This window comes from Tilletiopsis washingtonensis, assembly GCF_003144115.1.
Source record: "Tilletiopsis washingtonensis strain MCA 4186 unplaced genomic scaffold FA09scaffold_20, whole genome shotgun sequence".
In the NCBI taxonomy this organism is placed as follows: domain Eukaryota; kingdom Fungi; phylum Basidiomycota; class Exobasidiomycetes; order Entylomatales; genus Tilletiopsis; species Tilletiopsis washingtonensis.
The window spans coordinates 405,603-425,711 of NW_020312017.1; the positions used below are offsets into that span (position 1 = coordinate 405,603).

The 20,109-nt window shown below is 68.7% G+C and overlaps 7 protein-coding genes across 7 annotated transcripts; 2 read left to right on the plus strand and 5 right to left on the minus strand.

Moving 5' to 3' along the window:
• Positions 1-1,998: 1,998 nt before the first annotated feature.
• FA09DRAFT_326505 (hypothetical protein) lies at positions 1,999-5,311 on the minus strand (the record flags this gene model as incomplete). The annotated part of the gene is made up of 2 exons (XM_025741218.1): positions 1,999-2,058; positions 2,093-5,311. The coding sequence occupies 2 exons, from the start codon at positions 5,309-5,311 to the stop codon at positions 1,999-2,001; spliced, it is 3,279 nt and encodes a 1,092-aa protein (XP_025596177.1).
• Positions 5,312-8,428: 3,117 nt separating this feature from the next.
• Positions 8,429-10,730, minus strand: FA09DRAFT_322033 (putative SEC14-phosphatidylinositol/phosphatidylcholine transfer protein; the record flags this gene model as incomplete). Its single annotated transcript, XM_025741038.1, has 9 exons — positions 8,429-8,602; positions 8,665-8,781; positions 8,835-8,851; positions 8,922-8,982; positions 9,047-9,203; positions 9,269-9,330; positions 9,437-9,612; positions 9,669-9,717; positions 10,563-10,730. 9 exons carry the CDS (start codon positions 10,728-10,730, stop codon positions 8,429-8,431), a joined length of 981 nt encoding a protein of 326 aa, XP_025596178.1.
• A 418-nt stretch (positions 10,731-11,148) lies between these two features.
• Positions 11,149-12,285, plus strand: FA09DRAFT_322036 (Isochorismatase hydrolase; the record flags this gene model as incomplete). Its single annotated transcript, XM_025741039.1, has 5 exons — positions 11,149-11,400; positions 11,458-11,479; positions 11,538-11,845; positions 11,905-11,942; positions 12,000-12,285. Exons 1-5 carry the CDS (start codon positions 11,338-11,340, stop codon positions 12,283-12,285), a joined length of 717 nt encoding a protein of 238 aa, XP_025596179.1. The 5' UTR covers positions 11,149-11,337.
• A 699-nt stretch (positions 12,286-12,984) lies between these two features.
• FA09DRAFT_129849 (PLC-like phosphodiesterase) lies at positions 12,985-14,404 on the minus strand. The gene is made up of 4 exons (XM_025739076.1): positions 14,245-14,404; positions 14,085-14,176; positions 13,819-14,030; positions 12,985-13,751 (listed from the first exon to the last, which is right to left on the minus strand). The coding sequence occupies exons 1-4, from the start codon at positions 14,301-14,303 to the stop codon at positions 13,005-13,007; spliced, it is 1,110 nt and encodes a 369-aa protein (XP_025596180.1). The 5' UTR covers positions 14,304-14,404; the 3' UTR covers positions 12,985-13,004.
• Positions 14,405-14,676: 272 nt separating this feature from the next.
• FA09DRAFT_340837 (hypothetical protein) lies at positions 14,677-15,036 on the minus strand (the record flags this gene model as incomplete). Its single annotated transcript, XM_025744360.1, has 1 exon — positions 14,677-15,036. The coding sequence occupies one exon, from the start codon at positions 15,034-15,036 to the stop codon at positions 14,677-14,679; it is 360 nt and encodes a 119-aa protein (XP_025596181.1).
• Positions 15,037-16,585: 1,549 nt separating this feature from the next.
• On the plus strand, positions 16,586-18,885 carry FA09DRAFT_129924 (kinase-like protein). The gene is made up of 8 exons (XM_025739077.1): positions 16,586-17,135; positions 17,197-17,392; positions 17,447-17,540; positions 17,599-17,772; positions 17,829-18,058; positions 18,117-18,199; positions 18,258-18,407; positions 18,475-18,885. Exons 1-8 carry the CDS (start codon positions 16,988-16,990, stop codon positions 18,765-18,767), a joined length of 1,368 nt encoding a protein of 455 aa, XP_025596182.1. The 5' UTR covers positions 16,586-16,987; the 3' UTR covers positions 18,768-18,885.
• Positions 18,886-19,151: 266 nt separating this feature from the next.
• On the minus strand, positions 19,152-19,968 carry FA09DRAFT_340839 (S13-like H2TH domain-containing protein; the record flags this gene model as incomplete). Its single annotated transcript, XM_025744361.1, has 2 exons — positions 19,152-19,257; positions 19,430-19,968. The coding sequence occupies 2 exons, from the start codon at positions 19,966-19,968 to the stop codon at positions 19,152-19,154; spliced, it is 645 nt and encodes a 214-aa protein (XP_025596183.1).
• Between the last annotated feature and the right edge of the window lie 141 nt (positions 19,969-20,109).

A 20,109-nucleotide genomic window follows, 5' to 3' on the forward strand; every position in this document is an offset into this window, starting at 1 on the left:
TGTTGGCGTGAGGCGCGTGAGGGGGTTGGCGGGTTGGAGGGTGCCGCTCTACAGGCGAGTTGATGGTTAGCGGCGGGTGCTGGTGGTGCTGAGCACAGACGCAGAGCAGTCGAGAGCGGCACATGTTGTCCGATGAGCGAAGGTGGGCGCAGAGGATGGGTGACTGGCTTGTGCCTGCGCAGCAGAGGGCGTCCCGATCCGCAGCCGCGAGTCGCTTAGTTCGGGGACGGGTGCCTGACTGGCGGCCTCATCCGGCCGCAGCCGTACAGTGCTTGCCTCATCAACGCAGGGTTTTGCCGACGACAACACACTGCGGGCGCAGCGGCAGTGCACCCCACTCTCACCGCCTCTTGCTGCAGGAACACGGCGCAGCAGAGAGAGAGAGAGGGAGCACTCACACCCTCGAAGCGGCGCACGCACGCCGCGACAGTAAGCGGCGCGCCGCTGCGCCCTGGGCGTCGCACCTGTCCCTCCTCCGCGGGAAGAGCCGGGTGACGCCCAGCCATCCGCTGGATGTTTCTGGGGTGCACTCGCAGCTCGGCTGTGCTGCTGCTGCGTCAGCGTGACGTGTGCGTGGGCTATTCTGGAGAGGCAGAGAAGGTGCAAATGCAGCGCATGGCTCGTGCTTGCTCGCGCTCCCAGGGGGTGAGCCTCGCCTCGTCTGTGCTGCCGATCCCCAAGCCTCATCTCGGAGGCCGACTCCGCACCATTCATCTCGCTGCTGACTCCCGCTCCGAGGAGGTTGGTGTTGCTGTGCGTGAGATTTGCGCGTGGAGCGCGACAGCCGGCACCGGGCGTGGGCACGTGTGTGTGGGGCTGCGGACACCCTTCATCGCTGTCCAGGGGGTGTGCCGCATTGAGGCCGTGCATCGCAGGTGCGCAAATAGCGCAGCTCGGCCATCGGCGCTTTGCGCTATACCGAGAGTGCCGCCCAAAGGGTCGTCGGCGGTGGCTCGGCGTCCCAAACTAAGCGTGAGCGCCCTGCAAGAAGCGTCGCCAATGGGCCGGATCCGCCATCTGTCTCGCGGCCAACGGCTCCTCTGACACATGGAAGATGGCGAGGCGTCAAGTTGCGTGCCCCTCTCGGGGCCGTGGGTGCTGTTGTTGTTACAGAAGCCGCAACGTGGAGAAGATGTATAGGGGAGAGGTGTTGGGTATCGGAGAGGCGGTGGGGCATGCATGATGGGAACACGGCACGGTGAAAGCGAAGTCGACGCCGGGAGAAAGGACAGGAGGAGGTAAGTGAGAGAGTGACTGGCTAGGAAGTACGGCGGATACCATCAGCCGTCGACGGACGACGAGGCAGGTCGGGCCGAGCCGGCGACGACGTGGTCGGCGCAGAGTCGTGGTGTGCGGCGCTCTGCGCGTACTCCTGCGTCGTCTCGGCAACCGAGACGAGCGGCGCAGCGCTGCCGGCGGCGCGCGAGCTGTGCAGGAAGCGCAGCGAGAGGCGCCGCGAGGCCTTGAGCGTGGCATTTTGGAAGGACGATGTCTGGTAAGTCGAGGGCGTGACGACCTCGCCGGGCGCAGAGCGGCGCCGCTCGCGGTCCTCGCGCGGCTGAGGGCTCGTGCACTCCGGGCTCGTGGGGCTCGACAGCTCACCGTCCGACAGCAGTGTGGACGGCGAAGAGCTGTGCGGTGCCGAGCTCGACGCAGGGCTCCGCGCAGAGCTCATCGTCCAAGAGCGACGCAGCGAGCCGAAAGACGGCCGCCGGACCAGTGCGGCGAACCCTGTGAGCGGAGAGCTGGAGGCGAGAGACTCGCGCGAGCCAGCGACCGAGTCGACTGCTGGGTACGGCGAAGTCGCGCCGGACGACGAGGCGTTTGATGCAGTGCTGTCGGTGCGCTTGCGGCGAGAGCTGAATGCTCGGCGGAGCGAGCCAGGACGCGACGAGGGCTTGGCGGCGGCCGCGCCCGAGGCGACCGCCTGGAAGGTGGCGTCGTCGAAGATGAGCTCTCCGCCGGCCTCTGTGCGCGTCTCGGTGCCCGGCGAGGGCGTCAGGACGGGCCCAAAGTCGGGCTCCGTGGCGAGCGCCGACACGACGGCCAGATCCGCCTCTGCAGACTTCGAGCGGCCACGAGCAGGCCACACGTTCAGGACGCTCGCCTTGGTGCGGGCATGCGTCGGCCGCAGCGTTGCTGCACGCTGCCCGTTGGACTCGCTGACGTGCGAAGATGGCGTGACCGGGGTGAGCGCTTGCACTGGCTCGTCGTGCAGCGTGGCATTGCCAAAGATGGACGAAGGCGAGGCGCTTTGAGAGACGAGCTGGTCGGCGCTGCCGCGCAAAGACGGCGAGACGAAGAGTGCCGGGCGCGAGCGCGAGGTGCGCATCTTCTGCTTCCAGGTGGCTCCGTCTGCACTGCTGCCGTTGAGCCGCAGTTCGGCAGCCGCAAGGGCGGCTCCCGCAGCGCCGAGCGGACCGTCCGCCGTCAACTCCTCGTCGCTGAGGAGGATGGCGCTGCTCCGGCGCGACACAGTCTTGCGCGCCGCGGCGCGCGCAAAGCCCATCGCGGCTCCGACGGCAGCGCCAATCGCGGGTGTAGCGCTGTGCCACGATGGCAGGGACCCGTCGACGTCGGTGCGCTGTCCGAACGCAGAGCCGGAGCGCACCTGGTAGATGACGTCGGAGAAGACGGTGGCGCGGTCCACCGTGGCGCGCTGCGAGGCGGGCGCGTAGCGCACCGTAATGTCCACGGGTGTCGGCGACGCTGCGTTCTCGGCAAAGAAGGCGGAGAGCGGATCGAGCACATCGTACTCATCAGGTGTCGGCGCGCCGGGGTCACCAAGGTCGATGGCCAGGCGCGAAGCTGAGCCCAGGCTGGAGGGAAAGCCCGTGCTGACGTTCGCCGTGAGGGGCGCGTCGACAATGGCGCGTGAGAGGTGGTCGATCCAGATTTCGCGCTCGCGCGCACTGGACGCAACCAGCTCGAAGTAGTGCCCGCCCTGGCAGATGATGCGGAACGAGAGCGGCAGGACGCTGCTGCTCGCAGTCGCGCTCCGCTCTCCTCGCGTGAGACTTGCGTCGTCAAGACGAGCAGCCCACAGCGGGAACCAGTGCTTCGGCTCGTACGTGTGTGGCTTGCGCACCTTGGCGATCGTCAGGAAGCCGCGGTAGAGAAAGACGGCCTGGTACTTGAAGCGCAGCGGCGCGCTGAGCGGGTTGACGATGCTGTGGTGGTGGCACACATCGAGCGCGCCTGCAAGCAGGCAGTGGCCGAGCGAGCCGATGAAGGCGGGTGTGACGCTCATCTGCGGCTCGATGCGCGAGCTGATGAGCTCAGCCATCAGATCCTTCTCGCGCTCGCGTCCGGCGCGGTCGACGTCCTCGGCGACCTTGCGCATCGTCGACAGGGCCGCAAGCAGCGGCGCGTGTGCATCCTCGTCCTCAGGCGAGTGCTTCAGCAGCGTGTTGAGACACACCGGGTAGAGGCACAGCCGCTGGATCGGCTTGACGAAGTAGTCCGAGAAGAGCAGGCGGGCCGCGCCTTCGCGAAGCATGCTGGAGGAGGCCGACTCGGACATTGGCGTCGTGGGCGCAGACGTGCCGTACGGAGTGAGCGGCGCGAGCGACGCAGAGTCAAAGCCGCCGCTGAGCTGCGTCAGAGGTGCGAGGCCCGTGAGGAAGTGCGAGCCCGAGACGGGCGTGGCGCTGCCCGAGTGCGAGCGCGAGTGCGAGTGCGTAGACCGTGGGATGCCGCGAGACAGGCCGCGCAGGATGTTGCCGCACGACCGCTCGAACGCCTTCCAGTCGTCGCCGCCGTGCCGCCGCTCGGCCTCGCGCACGACGGCGAGCGCCTCGGCGTGGCGCGAGCAGAAGAAGGCAAACTCAGCCGCGAGGCTGGGCCCCATCTGCGTGAAGTACTGCGCCACGGCCACGACAGCGGACTCGGCCGCCTCGCTGGATGCAGCATCTGCGCCCACGCCATCGGCTGGGTCGACGCCGGCGTCGCGCAGGATGGCCTCGAGCTTGTCGGCGACCTTGGTGTGCAGCAGCAGCATCTGCCGCGCGTTGCGCGTGACGGTGGCGACGCGCTCGGGGTGCTCGCTGAAATACGGCTGGTCGCTGAGGTTGTCGAAGAAGACCATCAGGAGGGACAGATCCTCGGCGAAGCGCCGCTCCGTCTCGACGAGCTCGTGCAGCGCGTAGAGGCGGCGCAGCTTCGAGAAGCGCTGGCCGTCCGACGTTCGCCGACTGCCGGCCGGCGGGAAGAGGAGCTCGGGCGTCGTCTGCGGCGTCGTATGCGGCCGCTCGCCCTGTCCGTCGGGCGAGTGCGGCGCCTGAGGCACGGACGGCGCCGGCACATTGACGGTGTCGATGTGCAGCTCCTTGCCCGGCGGCATGGCGTCGGACAGCGAGCCCGTCGAGGTGGCGCACGTGTCGAGCGAGCTGACGTTGCTCGAGCGGTCGGTCGTGCTCGTTGATGTCGAGAGCGTGCGTCCAATCTCTGGCGCGTCGGACCGATCGCCCGGCGTGCTGCTGCTCGCGCTGCCGCTCACCGCCACAGACGGCTGCGGCGCCTCGCTGTTGGCACGTCGCCTTGTCTGCTGCATGTCGTCGGAGCCGGCAGTCATGTTGGCCAGGCCAAGCGCAGAGGACACCTCTTCGGACTCGGAGAACGAGAGACTGCGATTACCGCCGCGCCGTTCTGACCGCTCGATCGCGCTAGATTGTGACCGTCCGGAGCTGGAGGAAGCCACGTCCGCTTCTCGTGACCGCCGCCGTGCCAGGATCGGTGGAGTGGCAGCGCGCGCGAGCTGCTCGGGGCTCGTTCGCACCGACAGGATGTGGGACGCCAGAGCAGCGACACCGTCGCAGAGCGAGCGGCGCCCAGAAGAAGCGACGGACGAGGCGGTGGAGTGCCTTCGCGGCGCCGGCGGGGTGGCCGGGCGAACTGGCGGCGTAAGAATGCCAAGGTCGACGGCCTCGCCGCCCGGCGGCGTCACGAAGGGCGATGAGGAGCTCTCGGCGCTGATGCCTCGGCTCATGAGGACCTGCTGCGGCGCGCCGGCTGCTGCCTGGTCCATTGGGTCGCGCGAGGCCTGCAGCATGCGGCTGGCACTGGGCGTGCTTGCGCCGCTCTGGCTGCTCTCGCCCGTTGGCGAGGCGAGGGGCGCCGTCTCGTCGTAGTGCTCAGCGGACTGCATCGTGAGGACGGCAGACGCAAGCTCGGAGAGGCTTGCAGCGGTGCGCGAGCAGCTCGCGGCGCAGGGACCGCCGCTGGCCTGCACAGGCAGCTCGCCGAGAAGAGAGAGGGCCGGAGCCACGGGAGTGAAGGTCGTTGGGGCGTCGCTGAGGACAACTGTGCCCATGCCAGGCCTGACCGTAGACGGGCTGCGAAAAAGAGGACATGGATGTCAGCACGAGAGAGTCCTGTCCAACAGAGCGGCCGAGCCACAGGCCCGCAAATGGCAGACTCGACCGCGGCGCACCGCATGCGCACGCCATGCACCCTTTTGGCGCTCCTGTCACCTATTCACGGACACAACAGCCGGCGTGCTGCGGCGCGGCTTTGCAAGCGCGCAAGCGCCGCCGCTCATCCGCACGCGCGCAATAGGAGGGTGCAGATGTCGCCGCGACCCCTAGCAGTCTACTTCGTCGCTTCTTTCGGCCCCTCACTCCCGGCCTGCTGACGCATCGCTGCAAGATTTCTCCTCTCCCTGCCAGCAGGCAGATGATCTCCGCGGGACTGCCGCCCTGCCATCCGAGACGGCCTCTTCTTTGCCACTCTCCCCCTCGAGGCACAGCGCGCGCGCCTCCTTCATCCTTGCTCTGCCCAGCACTCACCAAGCAGGGCTCCCAGCGATGCCGCTCTTCTTCCTATGCGCGTTCAGAAGAGGTCGCAAGAGGTATGCAGCGGCTGTGCGTGCGGCACGAAAGTGGCGAAGCTGCGCAGCAAAAAGAGGAGACGCAGAGAGGCGTCGAGGGACGAGGGAGCGCTGGACGAGACGGAGGCGCGGGAGACGCGCGTGTGTACGCGGCGAGGGTCGAGTGACGGGCGGCGCAGAGAGAGATCGAGAGACGACGAGAACTGGACGTAGGTGACGGCGGCGGCGGCGAGGGGTTGCTTGAGAGGAAGCCGGTGCGAGAGCGGGCGGTGGTGAGGAGAGGGAGAGGCGAGCGTGGGTCCACGACGGCGGCGCCGGCCAGATGCAGCAGCGGCAGAGAGCGTCGGCGGGCGCCGCGGCGGCAGCAGGGCAAGGGCAAGGCAGCGCAGCAGCGGCGCGCGGCGCAGAGGCAGCAACGCGTGGCGCGCGCCGGCAGGGATCAAGGGCACCGCGCAGAGGGGCCGAAGATCGGGGCCGGCGCGCGACGGGTCTCCGGCGTGCGTGCCAAGTGCGGCGCTTCGTTAAGCTGCAGGCGCCAGATGCGTGGGCGCGAGAGCAGCCTCGCCGCCGTCGTACGTTGTCCGGCACGGCAGCGCCGTCCTCCGCGCGAGCAGCCCATCATCTCAGCGGCGAGCACGAGCAAATATGCCGCTGCGGCAGCATCAGCCGCAGCAGCCGCCGCAGACGCAGCAGAATGCGACCCTCGCCGCCCGCCACCGCACCGACCGCAGCGTGCTGCGGTACTCCGGGCGTCTAGGGCCGCTTTGCGCGCGGCTGTGCAGCGCAAAGCGTCTGGGCCACGCCGCCGCCGCGCGAGGGAGAAACGTTCTGACGGCCGCAGCCCGCAGCCGCCTCGCTCACATGTCAGCGCAGCGCAGAGGAGCGACGGAGCGTCACCGCCACGCCGTCGAAACATCGCATCGAAGCCTGAGCACATGCGCAGGAGCACAACGCGCTCACCGCGCTGCTGCTTGATGATCGTGCTCAGGGGTGCCCACCGACGTGCAGTCTCGGCTGCCACTTCCACGCGCCGGGTGCCGTCCTCGGCCTACTTCCGGCGCTCAAAGGCCGCAGATACCTCCTTCTCTCCTTCTCGCAAGCGCAGCCCACGCCCGCGCCGGGAGCGCACAGCGCGGTGTGATGGCCGAGCGCGCCTAAGCTCTCGGCCATGCGCATGATGCCGTCACGATGCGCGCTCCTTTGTGCGGTGGCACCTGGACCCTGTCGCTCCGCTCTTGCTCCCGTGCCCGCCCTCCGCTGCAAGCTGCCGCGCTGTGGCTTGGGCGCGTGGCGAGGCACATGGCCGCAGAGTGGCTCTAGCACAACACCTCACGCACAGCGCGGGCCAACCGGACCGCCGCCGCCGCCGAGATGCGGCGACGATGCCGCGGCAGGCACGGCGCCAGCCAAGGCTCCATCGCACGCAGATCGCCCTCGCGACGGCGGCGATCGGCGCTCGGAGGCGCGCTCCCATGCGGCGCACCCTCGTGCCGCGCTAGGAACGACGGCCTTGCCTGCATGCCCGCGCCGAGCGAGATGGCGAGCGAGCCGGCGATGGAGCGGCTGCACACGCATGTGCGAGGAGCACGGCGTCGGAGCGACGCGGGCTGAACAGAGGGCGATCACGACCGGCTCGACAGCGGCGCTCGGGCGTTGGCAGATGCGAGACGATGCGATGCTCGCAGCGAGGCCGCGAGGGCGCCCTCGCGCTCTAACTCCATCTCTGCCGTGCTGGCGCTGCCAGATACAGCAGCAGGGATGATCGGCAGTGCATATGCGCAGCCGCATGCCGGTGCAGCTGCGCCTTCTTCGGTGCCGCTCGGTGGAAGCGTATGCGGCGTGGCAGCGAGGATGCATGGGGCCTCCGATGGGCGGAGCTGCGCCGCGCCGAGGTGTCAGAGAGACAGCGGCGGCATGCGGCATGGCCCGGCAGCTTCGCCCGGCAGCATCGACCTCCACCCAAGCATCGGGCCCTCGGGTCGCAGAGCTGGCTCGCTCTCTGCTCCTGCGCCGTCCGTCGCCGGCCTCCACGTCGCAGTCTGAGTGCAACGCTCCGCCTCGCCGGGTGACCAGCACTGCAGGTCCGCTCAGCACGCGGAGCTGGCCACGCCTGCAGGCACGACGTCAAAGGCGCTCAGCACTGCAGGGCCCGCCGAGCCACAGCACCAGCTGCCGATCAGGCACCCGTCCTCTTCACTCACGCGGGCTCATGCGGTCGTCGGCTGCTGCACAGTGTGGCAGGCGGAGCTGCGTGGAAGCACCCAGTGCAAGGCTGTCGACCACGCATGCGGACCCACGGGCAGAGTCCCACGCTCGCAAGGCCTCCAGATGCTCTGCCACCGCCGTGCGGATGCGCCGATTGCGCTCTTGGCACGTCTTCTCGGTGCAGCCAGCGACAGGCCCGATACCACGGTCATCGGCACACGCTCCGAGTGCCCACGACTCGCACGACACAGTCTCTGTAGCTCGCCTCGGCTGCTGGTCTAGGGCTGCACCTCATCGCAGCGCTCTCGGGTGCCTGCTCCGCGCGGCTGCGAACGGTGAATGAAACTCGATTGAAAGGGACCTCTGGGCGTATATACACGGCCTTGGCAGGACGCTCTATTGCTGCGCCCGGCCCGAGTCGTTGAGCTTGACCGAGTTCTCCTCCTTGACCTTTTCGAGGATCTGGCGGCCCTCCTCGGTGTTCCACGGCCCGGCGTCGGAGAGACTGCAGCCGCCGTTGGGGCAGTCGCACGTGCCGCCGAGCGACTTGGGCAGGTTCTCGGCGGGGATCTGTAGCACAGAGAGCGGCTGTCAGTGGAGGGCAAGGCATATGCCATCGCTCAACGACGCACCTGTCCGGTGAGCTCCTTCTCGTAGCCGCTGCCGAGAATCTTGATCTTCTCGACAGTGACGGGGTCCAGCCAGCCCTTGACGACGGACCAGACGGTGGTGAAGATGTAGGGTGCGTTCTGCAGAAGAGCGATGAGCTTTGTGCGTGCGGCACCGCGATCAGTGCACGCACGATGATGTAGAACTTGCCTGAGGGGCGAGGAGGCAGGCGCGAGGATCAGCGAGGCACCGCTCTGAGGGAGCCCGCAGCACCACTCACCCATCGTCTCCGGGTAGTAGTGCTGGCCGATGTTCGATGCCTGCTGCACGTACGTGGACACCTGATGCACGCACGCGGGGTCAGTCTTGGTACACCGCGCAGCGCCTCCTCACACGGGCGCGCACCTTCCAGAACTGGCCCACGCCCACGTTCTTCAGGTCCATGATGGTGCAGCTCGTCTCGACGAGCTCGCCGCGCTCGTGCGTGCACACCGGCAGCCGCTCGCGCTGAAACTTCTCGTACTCGACGACGAGCTTCTGCAGCTGGCGCTCCGGCGTCGTGCTGAGCAGAGCAGATACGCACATCAGCTGTCGGAGCAGTGCGACGCGCGACACGCAGGCACGCACACGTTGTACAGCGCCTTGATGTCGAGCTTGCCGAGCTGCTCGATGTAGATTGGCCGGCCGTCCTGCGCGCAGCGAGCGAGCGTCAGCAATGCTGCGAGAGGACATGTGTGCGCGGCCTGCGATCTGCATCGACACGCGCAGGCCGCAGTGCGCTCGAGCTCCACGCACCTTGTCCGTCTTGTGGTAGAACTGCGGGTAGTAGCGGTCCACCTCCTCCTTCTCCGGGTACTCAAAGTTCTTGTACAGCTCATCGACGCCAAAGTCCTTGCGCCACGCCTCGGCCGCCTCGAACATGGCCAGCGCCGCCGGCACGTCCCACTTGCGCGCACGCAGGAAGCGGCACACTGCGCGGCGCACGTCAGAGGGAGTCCGTGGAGCCCATCAGGCGGGGACGACTCACTGCAGGCATCGTCATGCCGGATCGGGTCAAAAAGTCCCTTCTCCTTGATCTGAGCAGCGCAGATACGTGTCAGCGTCATGCGGGGACGAGCGACAGCTTTGGCAGCTGGCTGGAAGCTCCTCGTTCACAGCAATATGCAGCGCCCAATCTGGGGCAAGATCTGGGGCGAGCAGCGCGGCCGCGCCCCTATGCACACGTGCCTCGGGGCGCAGCACTGAGAACGTTCTTCGCGACGTGTCGCCCGAGACGCCATCGTGTCTCGTTCCACACGTGCGGCGGCACGCCGGAGAGACGTCTGCGCAGTCCTCAGAGGCGTAGCCCAATCGCTTTGACTGCTGCGTCTCGCTCCGTCATGGCAGTCACTTAGGCGCGCAGCAGCCGGCGTTTCTCGCGCGACCGCGGCCTCTTGGAGAGACGGCGAGTGACTCTATGCAGCGTGCGCTCGTCGCGAGAGGGCGACGTGTGTGCGGTGTGTGCGGAGTCTACAGCGGCCGGACCCCGGGCCGGGCACGCTTCGCAAGCCCTCGCACACGACACGCGCAACAGCCAGAGCGAAAGCACGGCGGCAGGCGAGGCGTTGTCCGCTCTGCCGCGCGCATCGCTCCACCACAAGAGCGCTTCTGCCCTTGAGGACAGTCGCCGACAAGGCGGCAGCCGCAGCGAAATGGCTTGGCCCGCCCGCGATGAGATTGCCGCACTGTCGCGCGGGTGCGTCTGGCTTGCGGATAGAGCCTCCATGGGCCGCCCGCAATGCGTTGCGCACCCATCGGCCCTGCAGCAGCTGCCGAGCCGCATCCGTCCCGCTGGCCATGGTCCTCGCCCACCGCATGCTCGCTCGCACGTCGCGCTGCTGCCGCCCGAGCCGCCGCTTCTGCCAGCCTGCACACGACTCACGGCCGCCTCGAACTTCTTCTTGTTGTGCTCCATGCCCGGGTCGAGGTTGCCCGGGCGGCCCGCCTCGGCGGCGTTCTGCGCGGCGGCCATCTTGAGCTCCTTCTTGGATGCGCGGCTGGCCTTGCTCGTCTTGCTCGCGCCGGATGCGGTGCGGAAGAGCGACGACATGGCGGGCACTGGGCAAGCAGCGAGGCTGAACGGCGGAGAGCGGGCTGTGAAGGGCGAGGGAGAGGCGCAGAGAAGAAGAAGAAGAAAGCGGAGATGAGGCCGGGCACTCTACGGATGCGCGGCGCGGGACGGAGAGCGGAGGGCGAGGTGGGGAACGAAGGTTGCTGCCGCGCGGCCTGGGCGCCCTTGGAGACGGCGGCACGCGCGGCGCAGCGGGCGCAGCGCGGCCGCGGCATGTGGCGCTGCTGGCGCACGCGGCCGGCGGGCTGTGGCCACCAACACGCACCGCACGGCGCCCGCGCCCACGTGGCGCGGCGCCGCTCCGCCTGCGCGCGGCACTCGGACGCCGGCAGCGTACCCCAGATGACGTCGAGGGCGCGGGAGCAGCGCCGAGCCCAGACGGCCGCCGCGCCGAGATGCTCGCTTCCCTCATCACAACGCAAGCAAGGTCGAGCCGCGCGACTCGACTCGCTCAGCGCTCGGATCAGACACGCACACGCAAGCTAGACAGCTGTCTCTGCGAACAGACAGCGCCGGACGCAGCTCGATACGCTGAGGCCCCAGTGCGCACAGCACCTGCACACCTCCACCTGGCGCCCACGCAGCCATGCCGGCCTTCAACCCGCAGACGGCTCCGTCGCGCTGGGCGCTGCTGCTCGTCGACGTGCAGGTGGGTGTGCTTGTTTGACATCCCACCAACGGCAGGCTGACCCTCTGCTGCGTTCAGCATGACTTCGTCGACGGCTCGCGTGCGTAGCAGCGGCCCGTCTCGTCTTCGCCTCGCAGCGCCTGATGTCTCTGCTGCAGTCGCCGTGCCGGGCGCCGACAGGCTCCAAGGCCCGCTCTCCCAGCTGCTCTCCAGCTCTCACTTCTCGCAGATCTGCGCCACGCGCGACATGCATCCTGCGGACCACATCTCCTTTGCCTCGACGCACGCCGGGCACGAGGCGTTCGAGGAGCTCGACGTGCCGCACCCCGCGCGCGGCAGCGTGCGGCAGAAGCTCTGGCCGGATCACTGTGTTGCTGGCACGCGAGGCGCCGAGCTGCTGGGCGTCGTCAAGCAAGGCATGCAGGAGGCGGAACAAAGAGGCGTGGAGTGTGTTGAGGTGCACAAGGTGCGTGCCGGCAAGTGGTCAGTTCCGTGTTGCAGCTGCTGAGGCACACCTCATCGCAGGGCACGGACCGGCAAGTCGACAGCTACTCGGGCTTCGTGTGAGCCTTGCATTGCTCCTTCTCTCACGCGGCCATCTGACTAGCGCCGCGGTACAGCACGGCGCAAGATGTGCTCTTCTCCCCGCTCGCCGCCGCCCTCTTCGGCGCACACGTCACCCGCGTCCTCATCGCAGGCGTCGCGACGGACTTTTGCGTGCGCGCCACGGTGCTCGACGCCTGCCGCTTCGGGCTGCGCCCGCTCGTCGTGCTCGAGGCTTGCGCGGGCGTCGAGGAGGCAGGCACGCAGCGCGCGGTGAGGGAGCTGAGCGAGGCGGGCGCGGAGGTGGTCCAGAGCGTCGAAGAGGCACTGGAGAAGGTGCAGCGCGACTTGCAGCGGGCCTGAGATCCATCGACACAACGACGCAGATCTACTGCAGGCAGGCCCGGCAACGCTCTTCGCTTGGTCCTGCTCCGCTCTGTGGCGGCTTCATTCGCTCCGCTGCCACTCGTCTGGCCGTGCAACGGCGCCGCTCACACGCTATTACGCCAACCCGAGCCGGGCTCGGATGCTTCCCGTCCACCCTTTCAGAAGCAGCCGCACGCACGCACGGAGAAAAAGCACAGCGGCAGGCGCGCGTGCCATAAGGGCAAGTCGCGCGCCTCGAAAAGATGTATGGCTGGCGAGATGCTGAACGAGTCAGGGGCGGGATGTGGTTGGCACGTGCGGACGGGATGGGGCTAGGGGAATTACATGCGTGGATCGCGGATGGAGCATAGTGTGGGGGAGCGAGGCGCGGAGAGATGGGACCATGAGTGGGGGAGGAGGACGGAGCGAGCTGAGAGGCGGGAGCGAGCACTTCATGCCCGCTTCTCAAGCTGGAGATGAGGAGGAGGTCGTCACGGGAGCAGGAAGAGGAACGAGAGAGGAGAAGGCCGGGAGCACGCAGCTGAGCTGCAGCGTTGCGCGGTGTGAAGGCGCGGAGCGTCCATGTGTGGAGGAGGGCCGGACGAGTCGTAGAGCGGTGGAAGACGAGACGGCGAGAAAGAAATGCGGAGAATTAGGCGCGTCTATGGATGTGTAGAGCCGACGGTGGCGAAGGCAGTTGAGGAGGGGTTCAAGGATCATGCAGTGGCGGCGATGGCAGGCGCGGCGTGAGCGATTGCCGGCGCCTTCTCGAGGTCGAGGTCGTACGCGGCCGGCGAGGCGACGGGCTGCTGAGCAGCAGCGGGCGCCGGCGTCTTCTCGCTGGCGGGCGTCGCGTAGTTGGCAGCGGCCAGCTGTGCCTGACTGGCGCGCCAGCTCGTCTCGAACGTCGTGCCGGCGCGCTTCTCGAGGTTGGCGATCCACATGCTCTGGATGACAAACTGCGGCAGCATCCAGTAGCGCCAGCTGGCCCAGCGGAAGAAGAAGCCCACCTCCTCGCTGCGCGTCGAGGCGTAGTCGAGCGACATGTCGGCGCGCACGTTTTGGAAGAGGTCCGTCTTGTCGGTGAGGATGGCCTTGACGCCCCAGCGTGTCGCCTCGACCATCTCGTCCTTGCGGTTCACCGTCCACACAAACACATCCTTGCCGTCGCGGCGCGCCTGCTGCAGGAACGCCTGGCCCTCGGCGCCCACGAGGCTGGCGAACCACATCGAGAAGCCGTCGCAGTGCTCCCAGAAGTAGGTGCGCGCCGCCGTGGGGCTGCCGCCAATGTGCACGCGGCGCAGTGTCGGCACGTGCGCCAGCGCCGGCGCCAGGAAGCACGGGTGCCAAATGCCGAGAATGAGGCGCGGCGAGAGCGCCGTCTCGTAGTTGTCGTACGACTGCACGACCTGCTTCATCAGCGTGAAGAGACGCTCTGGGTCGTTGTCGGGCTTGATGTCGATCTGCGAGTGGCAAGAGGGCAGCGTCAGTCACTGCTGCCCGGCACCCGCACAACAGCGCCTAACGCACGTTGAGCTTGACGTGCATGTTCTCGGGCTTCATGAGCAGGTCGCACACCTGGTTGAACGTCGGGATCTGCTGGCGCGGCTCGGCGGTGGTGCGCAGGTGCTCGATGCCGCCGGCCCACGCCTGCTCGCGGATGAGGCCCGAGCCGTCCGTGGTGCGCTCGAGCGAGGGGTCGTGGAACATGACGATGACATCGTCGCTCGTGACGTGCACGTCTGTGGGCGGGTGTCAGGTCCGGGGGCGAGGCGCCAGGTGCGCCAGCCACGCACCACTCTCCAGGCCCTCGGAGCCGTCGCGCACGGCACGCTCAAACGAGGCAATCGTGTTCTCCGGGAAGGTGGCCGAGGCGCCGCGGTGGCCCCTGTAGACGGTGGAGGTCAGCCTCGGCGCGGATGCACGCACAGCAGCGCAGCATGCACGACGACGCACCAGCACTCGGGCATCGCAGGCTGCAGGCCCGTCATCTTGAACGACTTTGTCCACGGCATGGCGGGCGCGGGGTGGGTGGGTTGCGGGAGGGAGTGGAGGCGGGAGGGTAAGCATGGCTGCGCGGCTGCGGGCTGCTCTTTGAGCTGTGTGTGGAGTGGCTGCGCTGTGCCATCCCCCTGTGGGAGGAGCGCGCGTGCTCTCAGGGGCCCCTCATGCCAGATGCCGGGCGGGCGCGAGGCGACATGAGGGCGCAGCGCACGCGTCAAGTCAAGGCACGCCCCTGTCGCCGCACGCGCCGCGCCTGCCGCGCATCCGCACCCGCACCGCTCCCTCTCCCCACACGGCACCGCCGCCGTCCGTTGCGCCAGGCGCGGCGGAGCAACGAACGGCCTCGCCGGATGGGAAGGGTGCGCCGAATGCCCGCCCTTCTCCTCAGCCGCGCGCGCCGGCCCGATCGCCAAGGCTCGTCGTACTCACACTGGCGGCACGCGGGCTCGGCAGCGAGGGCACGTGCGCTGCGTCGAGCACTGGCGGGCGCGCCGTGGGGGCGTCGCTGGGCGGCGGCGCAGGCAGCACGAGGGAGCGCAGCGAGCTGCCGGCCTGCGTCGTCGAGACGAGCAGCGCCGCGAGGGCGGGGCGCACGCAGCGCGCGTAGAGGCCCGGCGTGTGCAGTGCGAGCGGCGCGACGCAGAAGGAGAGCAGCAGCGCCGCCGGGTACGCGGGCGGCAGCAGCTCGAAGCGCGGCGGCGGCGGGGGCGTGTGCGGGGCAGCGGGTGCGGCAGGCTGCGCCATGTAGCGGCGCGCAGGGAGATCCGAGGGTGAGGTGGACGACCGCTGGGCAGGCTCGGGGAGGGGTGAGCGGCGGCGGAGGATGCGGCGGGAGGCAGCCTCGCGCGCGCAACGTGCGCTCGCGGAGGCCTCGTCCATCGCGCCGCGCCACGCGCAGCGTCAGCCGCAGCGGGCAGAAGCAGGCAGCGACCGGCGGCAAGCGCAGGAATCGTCCCGATGCCGGCTGAGGCAGCTTCTCGGAAGCGGCAAGGGCGCGAGAGGGTGCCGGGCGCACGGGCAGTGGCGGGGATGGGCCGAGGCATGCGCCGGAGGGCAAGATAGGAGAGGGACAGCCGCTCAGACGCAGCGCTGCGCCGACACTGCTCCGCCGCCCGCAGCCCAGCTGCCGCTGACCGCGCCTTACGGCCGGCCCGGCGCGCCCGGCGTACCCCTGCACGCTGCACCGCTGCACCAGCGCCGTCAACAGCTCGCCGGCCTGCGCTGCTGCATGCTGCGCGCAACCCTCAACGGCTGGCAAGGATGACGCATGGCATCGGGCGAGCAGCGGCAGAGCAGCGCCGGGCCGGCAAGGTCGCTGCGCCCGACGGCTTGAGTCAAGATTCGAGGGCGGTGCGCGCAACTCTCTCGGATCTCGCAAAGGCGCCAGCCGTGCCGCACCGCGTCTGTGCGGCGTCTTGGCGGCACGGCGCAGCAAGACGGCGTCGAGGGGCGCGGGAGCAGTGACGGCACCGCGTGGGCTGTGCCTGCAGCTGGACCCCCTCCCGAGAAGACGTCGCGCTCGTCGCGACGTGTCGCTGATGCTGGCCCACCAGCTCGTCGCAAGCCGCTGGTCCTTGCGGACGAGCGAAGGTGGATCAACGTCGGCGAGGCGTGCGGCTGCTCAGTCGGACCACAGCGCCGCGACAAGACAGCGGGCCAAGCGTCCTGTCAAGCGCGCCGGGAGTGCGGCCGTGGCACCAGCCGTTTCGCTTTGGACGTCGTCCGACGTCGTCGATCACGCATCGGTGCTGCGTGATGACGCTGGTGGGCGTCACACGACCCTACCGCTGTCGGCGGACAGTAAGAGCTCTCAGTCAGAGTGAGCGTCGCAGCAGCGCTCGCAGCAGCACCTTGCGGCACCCGGCACACCGCGCCGCGCTCCTTTGGACGAGTCGAGCACGACCGTCTCCAAGTCTGAGGGCTGCTCCGGGCGCTGCTCGAGGTCGTCATAGCCTGTCTAGGTCAAGCACGGTGCTGGAACGGCGCGATGTCCAGGGCAGACGCCTGGCAAACACAGTGCGGGCTCTGCCTCGCTTGGCCTGGCGTGGAGCACTGTAGCGGGCCATCTCTGTGGGTGCATCGTGATTCCAGCATGGCGAGCAGCGAGTGCTGCGGCACATCACCCTGGCACACCTGCGAAGCGCGAGAGGGGGCGGCGCGGCGCGGGTGTTGGTGTGTTGCTCGCCCAACGCGTCGCGTGCCGCCGGCCGAGAAGTGCCGCGCCGCGCATAGCGGCGGCGGCGCGGACAGAGCAGCGGGAGCGCCGCGGCTGCCCTGCTTCCCACCCCACACCGATCCGCACCCTTTGCCGCTTCCGCAGCATGGCCTCGCTGCTGCCGCAGATGCCGCCGCGCCGCCGCTTCGCCAGCCCGGCACCGCCCGCCGAGCCGCAGCGCTACGCCGCACAGCACGCCGCCGCCGCCGAGCACGAGGAGCAGATGCGTGCCGCGCACGGCCACTACGACGACGGCGACGAGGAGGCCGACGAGGAGGGCGAAGAGGAAGAGGGAGAGTACGGCGAGGACGACGAGATGCACCTGGCGCCCGAGGGCGATGAGGCAGAGGACGAGGAGGCAGAGGAGCAGGACGACGAGGAGGAGGGCGAGGAGACGGAGCAGGAGGCCGAGTTCGCCGAGCCGGCAGAGAGCTCCGAGGCGCCGGCCAAGCGCGAGGCCAAGGTGAGAGCCATGGCGCCATGTGTGCAGGCGCTGCGGCAGCGGCAGCGTGGCTGATGCGCTCAACGCTGCCGCAGGAGATCGCGCGCATTCAGCAGGAGATCGCGATCATGAACGAGAGCATCGAGGGCCTGGCCGAGTACGAGGTGGTGGACAAGCTGGGCGAGGGTGAGCAGCGCAGACTGCCGCATTTCGGGCCGCCACATGCTCACACCGCCTCGCGGCAAAGGTACCTTCTCGTCCGTCTACAAGGCCATCGACCTGAACCACTACGCCTACGACAACCACCCCTGGGCCGGCGGCGACGACGCCATGCTGCCCGTGGACGTGCCGAGGAAGAAGGTCTACGTGGCGCTGAAGCGCATCTACGTGACGAGCAGCCCGCAGCGCATTCTCAACGAGCTCGAGCTGATGGAGGAGCTGCGGTGCGTGCCGTCGCCGCAAACGAACGCACACCTCGCACTGACGCAGCAACGCAGCGACTGCGCCAACATCGCCTATCTCATCACCGCCTTCCGCACGGAGGACCAGATCGTGGCCGTCATGCCGTACAGCCGCCACCGCGACTTCCGCGTGCGTTGGCAGAGCAGAGTCCGGCCGCTCAGCGTCGCTCACAGCCTTGCGCTCGCAGGAGTTCTACCGCACCTTCCCGCTGCAGGACATGCGCTGCTACTTCCGCTGCCTCTTCCGCGCGCTTGAGGGCTGCCACTCCTACGGCATCATGCACCGCGACGTCAAGCCGGCCAACTTCCTCTACGACCCCGCGTCGGGCGAGGGCGTGCTGTGCGACTTTGGTCTGGCCGAGGTGCGTCTGCCTGCGGGCTGCAGCTGCCTGCGTGACACACTCTGACGCTCCCGCAGCGCTTCGAGCCACGCGACTGGCGCGGCAAGTGCCACCACATGCTACCGACGCTCGACTACCCGCACGGCAAGGTGCAGGTCAACCGCACCGTGCCCTCATCCCACTTCAACCCCGGCGGCGCCCTCGCCAAGCAGGGCCCGCCGCGCAGTGCCGGCGTCAACTCGATGACTTCGTCGCGCGGCATCATGGCGCCGCCCGAGCGCATCGGCTACCTCAAGGACGACACGCGGTACGTGGCGCGCGGCCCATGACATCGAGCACCCCTGCTAAGCCCAGATCGTCTGCAGCCCCGGCGTCCGTGCGAACCGCGCCGGCACGCGTGGCTTCCGCGCGCCCGAGGTGCTCCTCAAATGCGTCGACCAGACGACGTGTGAGAGGCGGCCGTGCGCTCCATGCGAGGGCCTCTCGCTGACGTGTGCCTGCCCCAGCGCTCGACATGTGGTCGGCCGGCATCATCCTGCTGGCCTTTCTGACGAAGCGCTTCCCGCTCTTCAACTCCAACGACGACACCGAGGCGCTGCTCGAGCTCATGATGATCTTCGGCAAGAAGAAGATGACGCAGTGCGCGCTGCTGCACAGTGAGGCGCCGCCGCAGATTGAGCCCGGCCTGGGCATCGCTCACACGCCCTGCCTCGCTGCGCCCAGACCGCACGCTGCAGTGCAACATCCCCACGTCGAGCATGCCTGCCGGCAGCGGCCTGCCGCCCAACGACGGCTACCGCATCCCGGACTTCATCACACGCCTCAACCCGGGCATCTACGACGTGCCCGAGGGCCACCCCGACCCCAAGGCCTACAGCAAGGAGGTGACGGCCGTCATCGACCTGGCGCGCGTGCTGCTGCACCCGGACTGCACGCGCCGCTGGACGGCGCGCCAGGCGCTCGAGCACCCGTTCCTCGCCGAACTGCCCAACGAGCACCTCGTCATCGACACCTGAGTCGCGCCTCGCGGCGCAGGCGTCTCGGCAGGGCGCAACATGCGCTCCAGCTTGCCTCTCGCGTCGGGCTTCGTCCGCCATTCTGTCTCTTCACCATCTGCGTCACCTGTCCTGCATCCAAGCGTCACCTACCCGACATCGTCACCCGCATCCTCAATCGCCCTCCGCACTGACCACCGCATCAGACACATCCCGGCCGCCCAATGCGCTGCGCCACCCCTCATGTACCCGCTAATCACACTCGCGTTACCCCTCGTCCTTCCAGGGCACGTGTCACTGGCTCCGCACCGCAATCAGACACTTCTAATGTGCATGACGCCGCCTGAGCTGCTAGTGGTGACACTTGCATTGCCGCGTCAAGTCTGTGCCTCGTCGGCGCCTCCCTCATGCCGCGCCGAAGCGCCGCGCGGCGAGACTCCGCAGCAGAGTCGAGAGCGGCCCGGCGGATGTTGGCGCAGGCGCCTGTGGTGGGGCCGAGGCGGCAGCGCTGCTGTAGGGAGTGTGCGTCAGCGGTCAGTCTGCATCGGCCACTCGAGGCTTGCGAGCGCATGTCGCGATCGGTCCCGGTGCAGACTCGCAGCAGAGCAGCAGTGCCGACCAACCACAAACGTGCTGTATGACAGCCAACGCATGGCTACGGCTCGCCTTGCCCAAGCACTCACGTGTAGCTCGAGTACTGTCTCCGCTCCATGCGGTTGAGCTTCTTTGCCGTCTGGGCGTTGCGGCGCGTGCGCTGCCCGCGCACCGGCAGGCCCTGCACGTGGCGGCGGCCGATGTACGTGCCGACGGTGCGGTGGTGTGCGATGTTGGCCGTGTGCTGGCGGCGCAGGTCGGCCTCGAGCACGATGGAGCGCAGCGGATCCTCGAAGGGACTGGCGCGCTGCGACGGCGGCAGGGGCGCCGAGGAGGAAGAGGAGCCGGCCGAGCTCGAGGACGAGGACGGCGCGGCGTCGCGGGCGAAGACGACCTGGGCATCGGCGCTCGTGGGGCTGGCGGCGCGCGCCGGCACGCTGGTGGGTGCGCTGAGGTAGGCGCTGAGCTGGTTGATCTGCGCATCGCTCAGCGACGCCACGGTCGCCGAGTCGTGCAGCGAGAGGCGCGCACACAGCTGCCGCGCCACGTGGTACGAGATGCCGTAGAAGCCCGTGAGCGCGATGCGCACGAGCTTGTGGTCGGGCAGGTGTGCGCCGAGCAGATACATGCTGAGTGAGGGGGGTGAGAGGCTGAGGGCAGGCAGGAGCGCCTTCGCAGCGGCGGCGCCGCGCGAAGTCGCACGCTGGGCGCGTCACGTGCTGCTGCCCGCCCCGCGGCGCACTTACTCCGGCGGCGGGTGTGCTGCTGC

Bases quoted from the DNA above. Each gene is read 5' to 3' on its own strand.
- FA09DRAFT_129849 (XM_025739076.1), bottom strand. From the start codon at position 14,303: ATGCCGTGGACAAAGTCGTTCAAGATGACGGGCCTGCAGCCTGCGATG. The intron at 14,031-14,084 runs GTGCGTGGCTGG...ACCCGCCCACAG, and splicing joins CTCCGAGGGCCTGGAGAGTG to ACGTGCACGTCACGAGCGAC. The intron at 13,752-13,818 runs GTGCGTTAGGCG...TGCCACTCGCAG, and splicing joins ACATGCACGTCAAGCTCAAC to ATCGACATCAAGCCCGACAA.
- FA09DRAFT_129924 (XM_025739077.1), top strand. From the start codon at position 16,988: ATGTGTGCAGGCGCTGCGGCAGCGGCAGCGTGGCTGATGCGCTCAACG. The intron at 17,773-17,828 runs GTGCGTCTGCCT...ACGCTCCCGCAG, and splicing joins GCGACTTTGGTCTGGCCGAG to CGCTTCGAGCCACGCGACTG. The intron at 18,200-18,257 runs GTGAGAGGCGGC...TGCCTGCCCCAG, and splicing joins ATGCGTCGACCAGACGACGT to CGCTCGACATGTGGTCGGCC.